The 18,459-nt window shown below is 38.6% G+C and overlaps 1 protein-coding gene across 2 annotated transcripts in view; it reads right to left on the minus strand.

Annotated features, from left to right (window-relative positions):
- PDE3B (phosphodiesterase 3B) overlaps positions 1-18,423 on the minus strand; it is a 177,441-nt gene extending 159,018 nt beyond the window's left edge. Inside the window, exon 1 of one of the 2 annotated variants that reach the window (XM_007460213.1) lies at positions 17,104-18,423. In XM_007460213.1, the coding sequence (XP_007460275.1) occupies positions 17,104-18,087 (984 nt within the window). In that variant the 5' untranslated portion in view covers positions 18,088-18,423. The remainder of the gene's footprint in view (positions 1-17,103) is intronic. The other variant, XM_007460214.1, reaches the window with a different exon arrangement.
- Positions 18,424-18,459: the final 36 nt, after the last annotated feature.

Here is an 18,459-nt window from a genome sequence, read left to right on the forward strand (position 1 = left end):
TCGGCAGGCGGACTCTCAAGCACTGCGCCACCAGGGAAGCCCCATCCTTACTTTTATGGCAAATTCCAATTAGCTTGGTTAACTAGTTTCCTGACCTACTGTTGATAATCAGTAACAAATTGGGAAAGTGGGGAAGATGTCTGTTAAAGACTGATAACTAAGAAATAACAGCTAACAATGAGAAGCAAGCAAAATAACTATTAATGAGCAGGTAAAAAGTCAAGATACAAAACGTCTGAGATCACTTAGTATACGGCAAGGCTTTATAAGGCACTTAGGGCATCATTGTATCACAGTACAGTAAGAGAAACAGTGTTTAAAATGACAACCCTTACTTATCAGGGAAATAATGAACTATTTTTATCAAGATCTGTCAGGAAGCAGAAACAGAGTTAAACATATGAGAAACAGTCATGGCACAAATGCATTTAAACTAAAAAGGTATTACTTGTAACAAGATAAACCTTGGTTACTGGACATAAATGTACTTAGTTTAAAATAATCACATTTCTGGAGTTTGTTAAACAATTATGACTAATAATTTACTACCATCTTCCTCCTTGGTAAACTATAAAAATTAGCAGATTTGTATTAAGAAGGTGAAGTTCTCCCTAGAAAATTTTTAAAAGTGCTTCTAAACACTGAAAGTGTTCACTCTATCAACACTGGTTAACTGAGAACCATTCAAACACCTAGGAATTTTTAACCAAATCTTAAGTATTTTTTTGTAAGGCATATCTGAAAAAGTAACATCAAAGTTGTTTTCAGCACTACTGAACCACTACAATGTCACCTCAAATAATCACTGTATGCCACCTCTTTTTGCAAAAGAGGGAATTCCAACCCATAAGGTCCTACATTAGTCTCCATTCTCCCAGCTTTGAATATTCTTCTAAAACTTCACCTACAAACTGTCATTCACTTAAAGCAATCTTCTGTTAGAGAAGATTGCTTCTGGGTTCTGTGATTCCAGGAACGTATTCTTTAGGTATCCCACTCACGTTATTTTCAATGATGGAATTATGAGTAGTATGTAGCAACTAGAAAAAAATGCCATGTTAAGTGGTAAAAAGAACAGTACTTAATACAATAATTGAATTCAATAAACTATTTGCTATATGTCAAGCACGGGGGATACATAAACGAATGAGAAACTATCCCTGCATTTAAAGAACACAAAATAAACACAAATATATTGAATGTTAAGAGTAGATGCACACTGAGAAGGCAGTGACTCAATTTTGTCGAGAGGGAAAAAATGAAAATAGAACCTAGACTCAGTTTTTAAATTAAGTACGTTCTATGCAACTATGTAAAAATCTACAGTAGCAAAAACCAGGCCACGCAAAATTTAAAATACCTGTTGCATTAAAGTTGTTAGGATTACAAATGGCTTTTCCTATTTTCATGTTGAAAGGCCATGCCTTTTCCTCAATCCCACAGTTTCCACGAGTTGGAATTTTCCCTAAATTTCTGGACTCTCTCTATCCCCTCACTATTCTCTTAGAAGGGGAATAGTAACTTAACATGATTGGTAAGTTTAGCCTAAAGAATTACATAAGCATAACTCTACCTGTTGCTTTTTGCTCTAGGGAGCCTACCTACTAGCTAGAAGTTCTCCAGTGCTCCTCCATGGATGGGCCCTCCTAGCAAGTAGGGAGGATGTTCCTGGCCCTGTCCTTTCTATGACCACGTATGTCTATTTAACTCTGGGCTTCATGATTAGAAAGAAAAACTATCTGCATATATAAGCCATGTCCTGCAACATGAGTTTTATCAGGAATAAAGGTGGTATTCTGATCTCTCATCTGTCACTCTTTTCTCAGTTTGTTCAGAATTTGGGGAAGGAATGTGGGTTTTATTGAGCCCCTCAGACACTACAAAATTACAATAATGCTTTCTCATTTAAAATAAAATCTTCACTTTTATCTTATACTAAACACCTAGGTATAATATCCATACATGATTCTTCTTTACAGCCCTCACAGTTCCTAGCAGAACGTTAGCCTTAGCAAAGTTTGCTGAAGGAATGAATTTTCAGGTAGTAAAGTTAATTCTATATGGTGCTTAATTTACAACAAAAGCAAACTATAAAATAATAAATATTGGTGTTTACTAATGTATACGTAGGTATTTTCCCCCTAAGGAAAAATATGTCCCCATATATTTGTAAAAATTCACATCCATAATTATTTTTGTCTGCTTTAAACCATTACCTTTTACGTAGTGAAAGATCTTCAGGGCACTTTATCTAAAAGGTGGAACGAAGTGTTAAACTGAAGAAGCAGTAAAGCTCGGTGCCTCATAATGGCTGGAGGGTTGGAGGAGTCACTTTTTTAGACACCCTTTCTCTTCCTTCTGTTCCCGCATCTCTTGTTTCCCTCTTATCAGCCCTGGGGTGGGGCTGCATAACTGTCAACATGCTTAGCAGACAGTGAACTATGAAGCAAGAATTATGAGTGAGAGCATTTGTTTGAAGTTCCAGTGTACCTCCAACCCCAAAGTGACAAACTGGAACAAAAGTTTAAGGGACAGAAAGTTATGGTTGCAGTAGTTGACAAATTCTTTGTCTGCTGGACCAAAGGTTCTTAACCTTTAACTCTGAAACTTCAAAAGATAAGAAGCCCCAATTACCCTTTTAATCACTTTTGAGGTTGCTTTTTATTTTTTTTTATCATTTCTGTTGCTTTCCCTTTATTCTTTTTTTTTTTAATTTTATTTTATTATTTTTTTTATACAACAGGTTTTGGGGGGGTTTTTTTTTGATGTGGACCATTTTTAAAGTCTTTATTGAAATTGTTACAATATTGTTTCTGTTTTTTATGTTTTGGGTTTATTTTATTTTTGGCCATGAGGCATGTGGGATCTTAGCTCCCCGACCAGGAATCGAACCAGCACCACTGCACTGGAAGGCAAAGTCTTAACCACTGGACCACCAGGGAAGTCCCCTTAATCGTTTTTAAACACATCACTTGCATCTTTTCATTGTTGTCCTAATACTGAAAAATCCACTGGAAGAATTTTCCCCATATTATCCCTTATGCACAGGCTTTTTACTCAATTCAGGTTGCAAAAGGAGTTTCAGGACAATAAAAAGGGATTGCTTGAAAGATCTAAATTTCAGTTAACCTACCATTGATTTTTTTTAAAGGGTTGTTGTGGGGTTTTTTGATAAATTTGTTTATTTTTGGCTGCATTGGGTCTTCACTGCTGCTCACAGTCTTTCTCTAGTTGCAGCGAGTGGGGGCTACTCTTAGTTGCAGTGCGTGGGCTTCTCTTTGTTTTGGTGCATGGGCTTCTCTTTGTTTTGGTGCACGGGCTCTAGGCGCACGGGCTTCAGTACTTGTGGCTCGCGGGCTCTAGAGCGCAGGCTCAGTAGTTGTGGTGCATGGGCTTAGTTGCTCTGCGGCATGTGGGATCTTCCTGGACCAGGGCTCAAACCCATGTCCCCTGCATCGGCAGCAGGATTCTTAACCACTGTGCCACCAGGGAAGCCCACCATTAGAGAAATTTGGCATGAAGTACCAAGCAATTCAAGAATGAAAATTTTAACTATAATAACAGTACCAATATTGCATGGCAACCCTACCAGGTGCCAGACACTGTTTCAAGAACTTTACGGGTTATTAACTCATTTAATCCTCACATCAGTAAGACAGATGCTATTTTACCCCCAGTTTACACCTGGGGAAGCTGAGGTACAGAGAAGTTAAACAACTTGCCTAATATCCTGTAAGTGGCAGAGATGCCATTGAAACTCTGAAGCAGTCTGGCTTCATCATTGTGCAACACAGCTTACTGTTAACGAGAATACCAAAGACAGTAGGGAATTGAGACCCATCTCCACCTAGAGTTCTTTCCTTTTCTCAAGGTCAGTATGGAACTATCAAGAGTTAATACAATATTGGATAACCATTGTCAACTCCAAAATATACTATGAGAAATACAAAATAGAAATGTTTGATCATTGTTGCCAGGGAGTTACATCCCATTTAGAAATAGCAAGTATACACATGAGAAAACATGCATTAATCAATAAAACCAAGCTCTTTGTCATTTCTCCCAAACCAGGTCCTTTCCCCGTACTGCCTATGTTGGCTAACGATACCACTAACCTTTCAGATACCCAGACCTGAAATATCTTCAGACCTCTCTTCATATGAAAATACTTATACTTCTCTGTCTCTCCACCCCTAGTATTCTCACTATAGACAGAAGATTCTCACATCATCTCACTATTCTAATTTTTCTTTCCAAGGTAAACGCTATTTTTTTTAGTTTTAGTTCTAGCTTGTTCTCCCCTCACAAATTAGGCACTGTTAGTAATGTTTCATAACATCAAGGCTACTTAATTTTACCTATATATTTACTATCATTCCTTCTTGATTTAAGTTCTTCCTTCTGCCTAAAGTATGCATACTTTTGCTGGTAAAAAACTCTCAGTTTCTGCTGGTCTGAAATGGTTTTAATATGTTCTCTTTCTAGAAAGTTTTGCTGGACATAGGTTTCTACTTTGACGGTTATTTTCCCTCAGCACATGACAAATGACAGTCAACTGTTTTCTGGCTTCCATTCTTCCTAAGTCACCTTTCAGTGTAACTGCCGTTCACTTTTTTGGTAGGTAACTTCTTTTTTCTCTCTGGCTTCTTTTAGAACTTCTCGTGTATGTGTCTGTGTGTGTGTGTCTGTGTGTGTGTGTGTGTCTGTGTCCGTGTGTTCTGAATTTTGCAATGATGGAATCTAAGGGTGGATTTCTTTTTCTTTAATCTGCTTGGGATTCAGTGGGCTTTCTGGATATCAGTTGGTATTTTTCATCAGTTCTATAAAGTTCTATTTTACAACCATTATCTCCTCAAATATTGCCTGTTTTCCCTTTTATTATTTCCTTTTGGAGCTTCAGTTAAATTCATGTTAAACTTTTTTCTTTATTCTCCAACTTTTTCGATCCCTCTTTCTTAACTTCCATCTTTTTCTCTCTGCAAAACATTATGGACAATTTCTTTGGATCTACATTCTGGTTCACAGATTCTGTCTCTCAACTGCTACTTAATATGTGCATCAGGTTTCAAATCTGTGGCTATTTTTTCATCTTTAGAAGTTCTATTTTTCAAATCTGCATGATTATTCTTTTAATCCTCTGTTCCCCAATCATTTTCCCAAGCTTCTATTTTGTTTTTTAAGCATATTAAACATATTTTTTATATCTGATAAATAATAGCTCCAAGCTCTGAAGTCTTTGTGGGTTTCTTTTGCTGTGTACTTTCTTCTGCAGCTTCTCATTCATAGTGCCTTGTTTCTGCGCAAGTTTTGTGGATTTTTGACTATGCACTGCTCAATATCCTTGGGATTTTATCTGTGGGAATCATCTGAGGCCTTAGAGAATTTGAATTTACCTCTGTCACCTGGGACCACTTTACATTTTCACTTGAGGTTTCTAAGTCCACATATGTAGCATTAATTTAGATAAAAAACTAAATGAGTACTCTATGATTCCAATTATATGACATTCTGGAAAAGGCAAAAGTATGGAGAAAGTAAAAAGATCAGTGGTTGCCAAGGGTGGGGATGAGGTAAGGGATGAATATGCAGAGCACAAAGGATTTTTAGGACAGTGAATACTTTGTATTTATTTTCCATAATGATGGATACATGTCATTATACATTTATCTAAACCCATAAAATGCACAAGATCAAGAGTGAAACATAAACTATGGACTTTGGGTGATTATGATGTAGGTTCATCATTCTTAACAAATGTAACAGTCAAGGAGGGGGGCGGGTGATGCTGATAATGGAAGAGGCTATGGCCATGTCGGGGGCAAAGTGTACATGGAGAATCTGTACCTTCCTCTCAATTTTGCTATGAACTTTAAACTGCTCTAAAAAATTGTCTTATTTTTAAAAAAATTTAACTAAATGAGGACCTAAAGATTCCACACGAAAAAAATATTAGGATAGACAAATTCTGGTAAGCTGCAGGATACAAAAACAACACATATAAATCAGTTGCATTTTCAAACACTAACAATGAAATATTAAAAAACAAAACTAAGAAACAATCCCATTTACAATAGCATCAAAAAGAACACTTAGGAATAAACTTAACCAAAGAGGTGAAAGACGTGTACACTGAAAACTACAAAACACTGTTGAAAGAAATTAAAACACAAATAAATAGAAAGACCTGCCATGATAATGAATTGTTAAGACTTACTATTGCTAAGATGTAAATACTACTCAAGGCAATCTATGGATTCAATGTAATTCCTATTAGAATTCCAAAGATGATTCTGCTAAGTGAAACAAGTCAGTCACAGAAGATAAACACAAATGATTCCACTTGTGTGAAGTATCTAAAGTAGTCAAATTCATAGAAACAGAATGTAGAATGGCAGTTACCAGGTGCTGGGAGGAGGGGGGATGGAGAGAGTTATTGTTTAATGGGTATGGAGTTTTAGTTTGGGAAGATAAAAAAAGTGCTAGAGTTAGATGGTGGTGATGGTTGCACAACAATATGAATGTACTTAATGCCACTAAACTGTACAGCTAAAAATGGCCAAAATGGTCAATTTTATGTTACTTATATTTTACCACAATTTAAAACAAACAAACAAACAAAAACCCTATGAGGGCCCTCTTGTGGTTATACATTCCCAGGGAAGATTTATTTTCTCTGTCCCCCAACTCCCCGTGCCAAGGTCAAGACCCGCATCCCATCTCCTTGGTCATATTTATTTCTCACTTACCCTTACACTGGAAGAGTAGCACTTTGGGGTCTCTGCTTTATGCAGTTTTTCTATTAGATTTCTGACTCTGGACAGACCCTAGGTTTTATCTCTTGAGCCTAGCCATATCTAACAGAAGCAAATGTTCATGGTCTCTAAGGATGGTCAGAAACCTTCAAATGAAAGCTGGTTTTAATGTCTGCTTACCTCTTGGGATTCCTACTGAAAGGGAGCAGAATGTGCTACCCCAGAATATGTCACTCGGCATACAGCTTATTTTGAATTAAAGTTTACTTGAGAAACAGTGGTGAAGAACACTCTGACCCTCCTTTGTTCCCCCCTCCCAAAAGCAGGAGATAAATCTCCCATGTGAAAGGTACCCATCCCAGTACCAGGAGGGTGGAAGGCATCCTTATCACCAGAGATAGGGAATTTAGGGCCAAGAATACTTGGCCCTAACAAACCTTGTTACTTCTTCACCAATTCACTACCCCAAGCCCAGACTCCTTTGTCTCATCAATTCTTCACAAATTATTTCTTTGTCTTAAAGTTATAAAAGATTCCTGCTTTGGTTACTTCTTGGAGTCTCACTTTTTTATGGGGCTCCCATATACAAAATTAAATTGGTTTTTCCCCTGTTGTCTTAAATCAATTTAATTACTAGCCCAAACAAAGACCCTAGAAGGGAAGAAAGAACATTTTTTTCTCCCCCACACTGCTTTCACTTCTTTTTTGGGGGATCTGAAATTTTTCTTACTCAGTGATTCCTTTCAAAAGATACATTCTAAAATGCTTAAACCTGTAGTTTAGTTGTTTCAATTGGGAGAGTTCTTAGGGGCTTGTTATACACTGAAAGTGGCATTTAGCATATTATGGTATTTTCTGTGTGCTAGCTGAGTGATGTGGGGCTAGGCAATTCACCTTTCTACCTTAGTTTCCAGCTGCACAACAGGATTTCAATACTTATTTCACAGAGTTGTTGAGACTAGCACATAGCGAGCACTTGGTAAATATATCTTATAATAATCCCTTTTTTCTAATCCTGGGTTACATTTCTTTACTGCTTATATTATTTTTACCACTGATACTGACATTTCTGATAGAAAATTTAAGCATCCTTTTTGGTTGTTAGTATTGACTGGGGACTGAAGGTAAACAGTTTGCCTGATTGGACTCAGTATATTTTCTGTGGCTTTATAGTCTCTCAGTTGATAAGAGGTATTCTTATTCCAAACATATTTACAGTAAGGTGGAGATTATGTTGGAATAACTTTGAAAAATTCTTCCTAAGGTCATAGAAGTAAAATTTTTAAATTCATTTTTTATACATTTTATATCAGTAAGAAACTTTTTTTGAAGAATACAGCTCAATTGTTATATACTTTCTGAAGGCTTTCTGACTCTCCTGGAGAGAGTTAGCTGTTCCTTCCCTAAAGCTCCCATGTACCTTATGTATACCTCTGCTATATCACTTACCACACTGAATTGTAATTATTTATTTACATTTGTTTATCTCAATTAGAGTGTGATCTCCTTGCAATACAGACCCTGTGACTGTCGTCTTAGTATCTCTCTAGGGGCTGGCACATATAAAAGGCAATTTGTAAATATATATTAATGCTGATCAAATTTTTCATTACTTTCTTATACTGACTCTTTAAACATATGACATGTGCTCTCTCTCATGCATCCTTTTTCTGTCCCTCTGATAAGTAATTCCATCCAATTTGTAAAGTTCTATTCTCCATACACTTACCCACAAACTGTGGGTGGGGGGGTTGAAAAAAACACCAGGAAAGTGAGATTTTTTAATACTCTGTCCAGTTACTGACGGGTCAATAAGATAAAAAGTCAATAAGGACACAGAAGGTATGAAAAGGACATTTTACACCTTTTATCTACCAGACAGCTAACAAACTGATGTATTTTTTCAAGCGAACAGAACACCTATGAAAACTGATCATATGTTAGGCCACATTCTTTGCCCAAAGGCACTTAAGTCAGAAATCAAAAACAATAACTGGAAAACCTGCATATGATTAGAATTTTTTTTTCTAAACAACTGTCAGTCAAAAGGGAAATCAAAATGAAAATTAGAAAATTCTTCAGACTGCACAATAACCATACTATACATCCAAACTTGTGACATTCAACTAAAGCAACATTTAGAGAGAAATGTATAATCTTAAACGCATATGCTGGAAAAGCTCAAAGTTAATGGGCTTAGCATCTCAATTACAAAGTTAAAAAAAGGAACAAGAGGGAACTCCCTGGCTGTCCAGTGGTTAGGACTCTGGGCTCTCACTGCCAAGGGCCAGGGTTCAATCCTTGGTCAGGGAACTAAGAACTAAGATTCCCACAAGCCGTGCAGCATGGCCCAAAAAAAAAAAAAAAAAAGGAACAATAAAAGAAAAAAAGAAATAATAAAAGAGCTGATATAAATAAAAGGAAACAAGTACCAAGTTATGGTTACCAAGGGGGAAGGTCAGATAAATTGGGAAATTGGGATTGGTATATACACACTACTATATATAAAATAGATAACTGATAAGAACCTACTGTATAGCACAGGGAACTCTACTCAACACTCTGTAATGACCTATATAGGAACAGAATCTAAAAAAGAGTGGACATATGTATAACTGATTCACTTTGCTGCACAACAGAAACTAACACAACATTGTAATTTAACTATACTCCAATAAAAATTAACATATAAAAAAAGAAAACAAGTACCAATCCAAAAAGCTGGTTTTTTGAAGAGATTAAAAAACAAATAAACTGGGACTTCCCTGGTGGTCCAGTGGTTAAGACTCCACGTTTCCAATGCAGGGGGCGCTGGTTCCATCCCTGATCAGGGAACTAAGATCCCGAATGCCACATGGCGTGACCAGAAAAACCCAAAAAACAAAAAAACAAACTTCTAGCCAGGTTGATTAAGAAACAAAGAAAAATGATACAAATGATGGTAGGAATGAAAAAGAAGACAAAAATGCAGATGCTGAACAAATTAAATAAATAGATAATTTAAAAGATATTACAGATAATAAAAATATATTACAAAGAAAATAAATTTGAAAAGTTATACTAAATAAATTTGTAGAAAAATGCAACTTAAAATTTTCAATCAAAATCAAATTCTCCTCTAAATTGTTCAAAAGATTTAATGCAATGGCAATCAAAATCCCAATATGAATTTCTGTAGAACTTGACAAACTTATTCTAAAATTTATATTGAAGAGCAAAGGTCCAAAAATAACTGACAAACTCTTGAAGAAAAACAGTAAGATGACGAGACTTACTATATATTCTTTCATTATAAAGCTATTATAATTACAATGGTGTAGCATTAACACAGGGCACATAAACTTATCAGTGAAGCATGACAGAGAAGCCAGATAACCAATAAAGGATTAATGTCCAAAATATACAAAGAACTCATGAACCAAGAAAAAACAAACCACTGAAATTTTAATTTTTTTTTTGATGTGGACTATTTTTAAAGTCTTTATTGAATTTGTTACAATATTGCTTCTGTTTTATGTCTTTGGTTTTCTGGCCATGAGTTATGTGGGATCTTAGTTCCCCGACCAGGGATGGAGCCTGTACCCCCTGCATTGGAAGTATTAACCACTGGACCGCCAGGGAAGTCCCCAAATCACTGAATTTTTTAAAGGGCAAAAGACATGAACAGGTAATCCCTGAATAAGAAATGCAATCCATAAACATAAACAACATTCAGCCTTATTAGTAATTAGAAAAATACAAATTAAAATCACAAAGAAATACATTTCACACTCACTGGACTAACAAAAATTAAAGTTATTAAACAGGAATCATTGGTTCAAGGGCTTTCTTATTCACTGCTAGCAGAATATAAATTGTGCAACCATTCTGGAAAACAACTCAACTTCCCAGAGTGTCTGTTTTCTACTGCTACTTGTATGGGTTAAAGTGTGTCCCTCAAAAAAAGATATATTGAAGTCCTAACCCTCAATACCTTAGAATGTGACTTCATTTGGAAATTAGGTCTTTACAGAGGTAATTGGATTAAAATGAGGTGATTAGGGTGGGCACTAGTCCAATATGACTGGGGTATTTATAAAAGGGTAAATTGAGACACAGAGACAGCACAGAGAGAAGACTATATGAAGAGACATGGAGAGAGTGCCATGTGAAGATGAAGGCAGAGATGGGGTGACACATCTAAAAGCCAAAAAGTGCCAAAGGTTGCCAGTAAACCACGAGAAGCTAGGAGACAGGCATGGAACAGATTCCCCCTCAGAATCCTCAGAAGGAACCAACCCTGGGGACAGTCTGATCCAGACTTGTAGACTCCAGAACTGTGAGACAATAAATTTCTGCTGTTTAAGCCACCCAATTTGCAGTACTTTGTCACAGTAACCCATGTCAACTGTTAGAGCAGTTAATGCAAACTAATACATTCCTGTAACAAATTACATAAAACAACACACATTTAACATCTTACAGTTCTGTGGGTCCGAAGTCTGACAAAGGTCTCACTGAGCTAAAATCAAGGTATTGGAAGGGCTATGTTACTTTTGAGGACTATAAGGAAAAATACATTCCCTTGTCTTTTCCAGCTTCTAGAGGCTGCCTGCTTTCATTGGCTCCTGGCCTTCTCCCACTGTGAAAGCCAAAGGCGGACTGAGTGAGTCTTTCTCACATTATATTACTCTAATCCTACTTCCATTGTCACTTCTCCTTCTCTGATATCTTCTGTCTCCCTCTTCCACTTTTTAAAGACCTTATGACACTGGGTCTACTTAGATAATCCTGGATACCTGGACAATCTCCCTATCTCAAGGTCTTTAACTTAATCCCACCTGCAAAGTCTCTTTTGCCAGGCAGGGTAACATATCCACAAATTCCAGGAATTAGAACATGGACATCTTTACGGTACCATTATTCTGCCTATCATACATAGTAAAGTTGAATATGAGCATACCTTGCAGCTCAGCGATTCTACTTCTAGATGTGTGCATGCCCCTAGGAGACATTTACAAAAAATTTCATAGCAGCATTGTGCTTAATAGCAAACAACTGAAAACCACCCACAGGTCCATGAACAGTGGAATGGATAAATTTTATTATGTTCATAAAATGAAACACTATACAGCATTGAAAAAAGTGAACCACATCTATCCTCATCAACATGAATGAATCTCAAACGTCAAGAAAAAAGAAAAGTTACAGAAGAATTCATACAGCATGATTCTATTTACTTAAAGTTCAAAAGCACGGGGCTTCCCTGGTGGCGCAGTGGTTGAGAGTCCGCCTGCCGATGCAGGGGACACGGGTTTGTGCCCCAGTCCGGGAAGATCCCACATGCCGCGGAGCGGCTAGGCCCGTGAGCCATGGCCGCTGAGCCTGCGCATCCGGAGCCTGTGCTCGGCAACCGGAGAGGCCACAACGGTGAGAGGCCCGCGTACCGCAAAAAAAAAAAAAGCAGACAATACTGACATATTATTTAGATTAGTTAGTAATATGTTTAGGGGAGTTATAACGATAAGCAAGGGAATGAACAGCAAAAAAAAAAATCAAGATAGATGTGTTGTCTCTGGGGCAGAGAGAAGGGGATGCAAAAGAGGTTATACAAAGAAAATGAGTGGTAAGTACTTGACATTTTTTTTCTTTTTCTGGTTTATCTTCAAGGTCATCATGAACTATGTGATTTCAAGAGTACCTCCTACCTCTCACTCCCCTCTCTCCCACCACCATCCTCAACCACTTTTACTCAGGGGCATTGTTTATCACATAATTAGAGATAGCTGGCAAATTAAGACCAGCCTTGGAAAACTATGACTGCAGGTGCATATGCTCTTAATGGAGAGTACAGCTGAACTAGGAGTCAAGACCTAGGTTCTAGTCCCTGTATGGCATAACCTAGAAACAATATTCTTCTCTCTCTGGAGTTGAATTTTTTTCCTTTCTATAAAATGAGCAGATTTCAATTAGATAAACTCCAAATCTCTTCTATTTCTTCTATATCTATATAAACATATTTATGTTGAAATAAACTTTTTCAGCAAGTATAGATTCTTCCTGCTTTGGGTGGGGTATAAGAAGGCAGGAGAATGTGCTAGGGAAACAGGCTGACTTGGTAACTGAAACGGAAGAAGAGAATCAGAGCAGCGCCTGCCACTGAGGAGCTCCTGCCACTGACTCCTACTCTCCTACTTAAGGAAAAATCAGAGGACAATGAAAACAAACATCACTGAACTATACTAAAGTCAAAGTTTTACTTATGGTTGGCCCTATTTACCTTCCACTCACTGTGGGAAAACAAACTATGGAGATGTTACTATTTCATGTGGTATAATGAAAATATTCTATCACACATCATCACATCACTGCTTGACACGATTTGTCAACTTTTATTTTTAAACCCGGCCAACTCTACTAGGATGGAGTTTTGTTCTCAGCTTATACATTAGTCTGAGCATCACTGTAGTGTCTAAACACTTCTTAATCTTATATGTTTCTTAAAGGAGATTTCAAACAGTGTGAATGGTAAAATCAAAAGAAAAAAGTCTACACGTCAGTAACAATAAGCAGTCCTCAAATAGCTAGAGCGGTGGATGGATGTGGGAAGGTGTTCCATAACTCCTAACGACTTTCAAAAACAACAAAACAAGGCCAAGAGCAGGTTATTAAGACTTTGCAAGCACGGGTCAAGGGCATGAACTTTATTTTGTGGACAATGAAAAGCCGTAAGAGATTTTTAAAACAGAGCGAGTGATTTGATCAAATCTGTGTTTTTGGAAGATAACTCTGATGGCAAGGGTACATACAATATTTACAAAATAAAGCATAAAAATATTACGTAGGCTGATGTTTCACTACAAAATATTAACATGAAATTAGAATAAAACACTCACTCATTAAATTTCACAAATTCCACAGTATTCTTTAAAAAATTCATGGTGGGTTATGACTTGCAGATTCCTTAGGGGAATAAATAATCACTTAAACTTTAAAATCTTTTTTAAAAGGCTTCATACTACATGCGTATCCTTTTTTAAACAAAATTAACACTTTAAATAATATTTATGGGCTTTAAGGCCACAGAATTTTTAAATATTTACCTAACCATTTAGAAAGCACTCAGCATTTTAGGTATAGAAAAATATCTCACACACAGACTTATGCCTTTCAAAACCTTATATTTACCTAGCCTATCACACATGAAATGATCTGGTTGACAGCCGAAATCTGCATTGTAGAATGTATAATTAAAATGACACAGAAATGTAGCTTGTTAAATTCAGGCCAAGGCATCTTATGTAGATGTAAAAAAAAATTTTTTTTTACTTCCTATTAGTCCCAGCTGATTCTTCACAAATATACTACAAACTTAGTGCTTCTTTCCATTAACCCACCAAGGTAGAACAGTCAGCAGTAACTAAACTTTAAACCTAATTATGAAAAATCATACGTTTTACAAACATATGCCACTATTTTTCAATACAGTATCTAACATAACATCCCAAATGTTAAAAATTACTTTGAATCTACTCTCACACAATTAAAAACATTTATATTAATATGAGTTTTCAATTGTTTTTCAAAGATGTTAATAAAAACGTTTAAATTCTTAAGGAAATGAAAGTGTAATAATTTTATCAATCCACAAATGAAAGTCCACATATACGGGTTAAAAGTTCTTTCTCTTCAAATAATACAGAATATTTGTTCATACTTTCCAATTATCACACCTTGGAAAATATAGGCTAGCAATATCAACATTAAACATTTAAGTAAAACTTCGAGATCTATTAACTTTTGAAGTTTTAGTCATACATTTATTTATACCTTACAAAAAGTGTAAACTAACTAAAAGAAATGAATTCTAGAATTGGAAGGTGGTATAGAATTCACCTACTGGATCCCCTGATTTGACAGGATACTCAGACTCAGAAAGGCTCACCAACTTTTGCAATATGATAGCAGGGCTAAGACTTTACCCTTGAACCTCTATGAATCCAGGAGACTTTCCCCTATATCAGCTTCTACCCAAAACCGTTTGTCTCCCTTCACTTTCTGAAACGAGAGTGACTTTACAATTATCACATACAAAGTTTAGCACTTTGAAAATTAGAAAATCTCTCGATCTTTTACTTCCATAAAAGTATTGGTTTCCACCTAATTTCTTTCACATAACATACCTCCAAACAAAACCACAGATCCACTGTTAAACTTCAGGAAAAAGCATAAGTAAAAATTTTTATTACAGTCTCTGCCAAGCTAACAATATCTAGTAGTTTCTAGTATTGCCGAAAGAGTATTATGTTATGACACTGAACATTAACCATGTATAAACCCTTGAACTACTAGCATATATTTAACACCCCCCCCACCAAGAAAATGTTCCTATTCATAGTGCAATGTGAATAAGGGTTTTCTGCACTAATAAAATATGCCCTTTTTAAAAGCACAAATTTTAAAAGCACAATATTTTCCTCTAATACAACTAATAAATCTACCTAGCATAACAATGCCGCACCTAGTTAATGGCTGAAAAAAGGTTGCTGTGATGGAAAGAGCACCAGACCAGGATCAAGTAGACCAGGAATTTTCAATTTATAAGGTAACACCCATAATTCACTAGGCCAACATATTGCAATTAAGTTACGTTAAACTGTAACGCTGCTAAGCTCAGGAAAATTGTTTACAAATGTGATGAAACTGTGCTAAAACACTTTCCTAGTGTTAAAAAATACAATATATGAAAATAGCTGAATATAGCTGCTATGAAAATAGCTGATATGACTCTGCTCTACAGTGAATCTTCTGACAATTTTTCTCTTGATACACATTATTCTGAGCATTGTCTATTATCACTGGCAGTAGACTGAGAAAACAAAAGCCATGATATTTTTTGAACAATTTTTTTCAAGCATTTGGCCAAATAACTACAGACCACAAAGCAGCCTCTGAAAACACTTTTCAGGGAGCAAGGTATTGTCTCTTTGAGCACTAAGGATAGTGTAATAGCTTGTAGATTATATTGAAGAGCAAAGAGCATCAGATGTAGTAATAAGAAACTTCTGTTTCAAATATATTGGGTCCCTGGTGTAAAGCATATCACTAATCAAAAAGATTGAAAACCAATAGTATAGACTCCTACTCTCCTACTTAAGGAAAACCTCTACACTCATCCTTTCAGTTGCTTAGAAGACATCACTGAAAACTGAAAAATCTAGGTTCAAATCCCAGCACTGCCACTTACTAAATGTGTGAAGTTGGATAATTTCTACAAGCCTCAATTTGCTCATCTCTAACTTGAGGTTAATGTCACCTACCATACAAAGTCCTTGTGAGGGTTTAAGACAATATAAGGATTTTGCACTTAGTAAAGCTCTGTGAACAGTAGCTATACTTGGTGAGTTTCTTAGTGATGTAGAACAGGTAAGATTTCCCTAGGCTATACAAAAATAGAAACTCTTTCATTTTGCACTTAGTAAAGCTCTGTGAACAGTAGCTATACTTGGTGAGTTTCTTAGTGATGTAGAACAGGTAAGATTTCCCTAGGCTATACAAAAATAGAAACCCTTTCCCTAATGATGATTTCCATTTCTTTAAAACACAAAAGCATATAAACCTACAGGAAAAGAAACTGTACAAATGCTTTTGGCATATTTCCAAACATTACTAAGTTTAAAGGTTAAATTGTTACAACATTCTCCTAATTATGCAACAAACACACAGGACCATGAGTTAGTCTGTAAAAGATTATATTAGCCTACACTGCTGAAATTTGGGGTGGATGGTGGGGGAGAAATCTCTTATAATTATCCCCAACAGTCTTTTCATCTAAATTAACAAGTCTCTGTTCCAAAACTCATCACTGTTTTCTCTTTTTATTATGAGATCTCAGATTTGTCCTCTCAATTATCAAGAATAATGAAACCACACTGATTAAAATTCATATATATGTCTTTTTTTCCCACTCATTCTAATGGCTGTACGCTATCTTTGGGGAGACATCACCATTATAACAGCAACAGATAAATGTCACCAAAAAGCTACACATCAGACTATGCCAAAGTGGGAGTAGTCAATCTATTATACTTCAAATAATTCACTTCATTCTTCTGAGAACGCATCTACTACATTAACAAACTCTTTAAAAAGTGAAACATGCTTAGTCTGCTATTTCATTTCTATTCAAAGATAAATGGTACTTATGCGTTTTTTTAAAGCTTCCTGTATTTTAGGAACTCTTTTCAGAAAAAAATTGTCTTTTTTTCACCATGGAAGTAAGCATGCTTTCAAACACGCTAATTCAACTCGGGAACTGAAGCGATAAAACCGCTCTCCCTTCCTTACCAAACTTTGCTTTCTGGTAACATACCTGTTCTCTCGAAATGCAAGGCAATGAAGGTCTCCTGAACATTCTGCAACTGCCATAGTAACTGGCTGAAGTTTCTCCGAACGACACGCAGCTGGACCTCCTCCGGGGTCTGATCACAGGCACTTTTTCCTCCGCGGTACCGGACAACCGAGGATGATGGGGAGCTTCCCTGATTTGGAAGAAGTGATCCAGCCCCAGGGCCAGCAGGCAGCCGACGCCCCCCACCAGGCAGGACAGCAGCGGCCGGAGGGCTGGAGGCAGCGCCCCGAGGCTGGTGAAGGACACCCACCAGACGAAGCCGGAGAAGAGCAGCACCAGGATGCTGTGCCGGAGCCTCCCCGGCTGCGCGAGCGTCAGCAAGCCCACGCAGCTCAGCACCAAGAACAGCCTGCCGGCCACCGCCGGGGGCGTGTGCGGGGCCCGGACCCCGGCGTCTCCGTCCCCCCAAGACCAAGACCCCCACTGCCCCACCAAGAAGTCCCCCAGGTAACAGCAGGCGGGCAGCGCCAACAGCCACCAGGAGCCGCCACCGCTCCGGCCCGGCCCGGGGTCCCGCTTGGTCTGGGTCAGGAAGCAGGTGAGGAAGAAGAAGGCACAGGCGATGCTGAAGAGGGGGCTGAGGCTGTGCGAGCAGACGCTCAGCAGGGTCCGCAGCCGGGCGGCCCCGACAGCCCAGCTCTCGGGCCCCGAGCCGAGCAGCAGGGCGAGGACAAAGGCGGCCAGGGCGCCCAGCGAGAGGCGCGCCCGGGAGAAGTGAGAGCCGCGCCGCGGCTGCTGGGGGGAGGCCGGCGGCGGCGGCGGCAGCAACAGCTCCACGTTGCAGAAGCGGCAGAGGTGGAAGAAGAAGCCGCGCGGGGGGTCCTGCCGCAGGGGGCTCACGCAGCCCTTCACGTAGCCGTTCCTCAGACTCTCGAGGGGCGAGCCGGCCCCGTCCGGCGGCTGCGGATACCGCATGGCTTTGGCGTCTCGCTCGTCCCTCCTCATGGCCGGGACGCGGGGTGGCCGCAGGGGTTCGGCACGCCCCGCTCGGACCGCAGCTGCAGCTCGCGCTCCTTCCCGCCTGGCCCCCGCGCTCGAGGAGCCCCCCGGCTCAGCAGCGCGTCAGGGCTGCGCCCACCGCCGTGGCCCAGGGTCCGGCGGGGTCCGCGACATGCTGGCTGAGGAGAGGGGCGGAAGGGGCTTCTGCCTGGGACCGCTGCGGCAGGACCCCCTCCTTTTCCCTCGGGCACTTCTCGGGACTGGAGCTTTGGTGTTTCCTCCCAGCTCCCGCGGGCTGCAACAGTTACCTCACGGCTTTAGCCTAGTCCGTTGGGCGCGCGATCGGCTGGCGGGCGCTCCTCCCCCGCGGCTGCCCGG

This window comes from Lipotes vexillifer, unplaced genomic scaffold, assembly GCF_000442215.2.
Source record: "Lipotes vexillifer unplaced genomic scaffold, Lipotes_vexillifer_v1.1 scaffold1762, whole genome shotgun sequence".
Taxonomy (NCBI): Eukaryota; Metazoa; Chordata; class Mammalia; order Artiodactyla; family Lipotidae; genus Lipotes; species Lipotes vexillifer.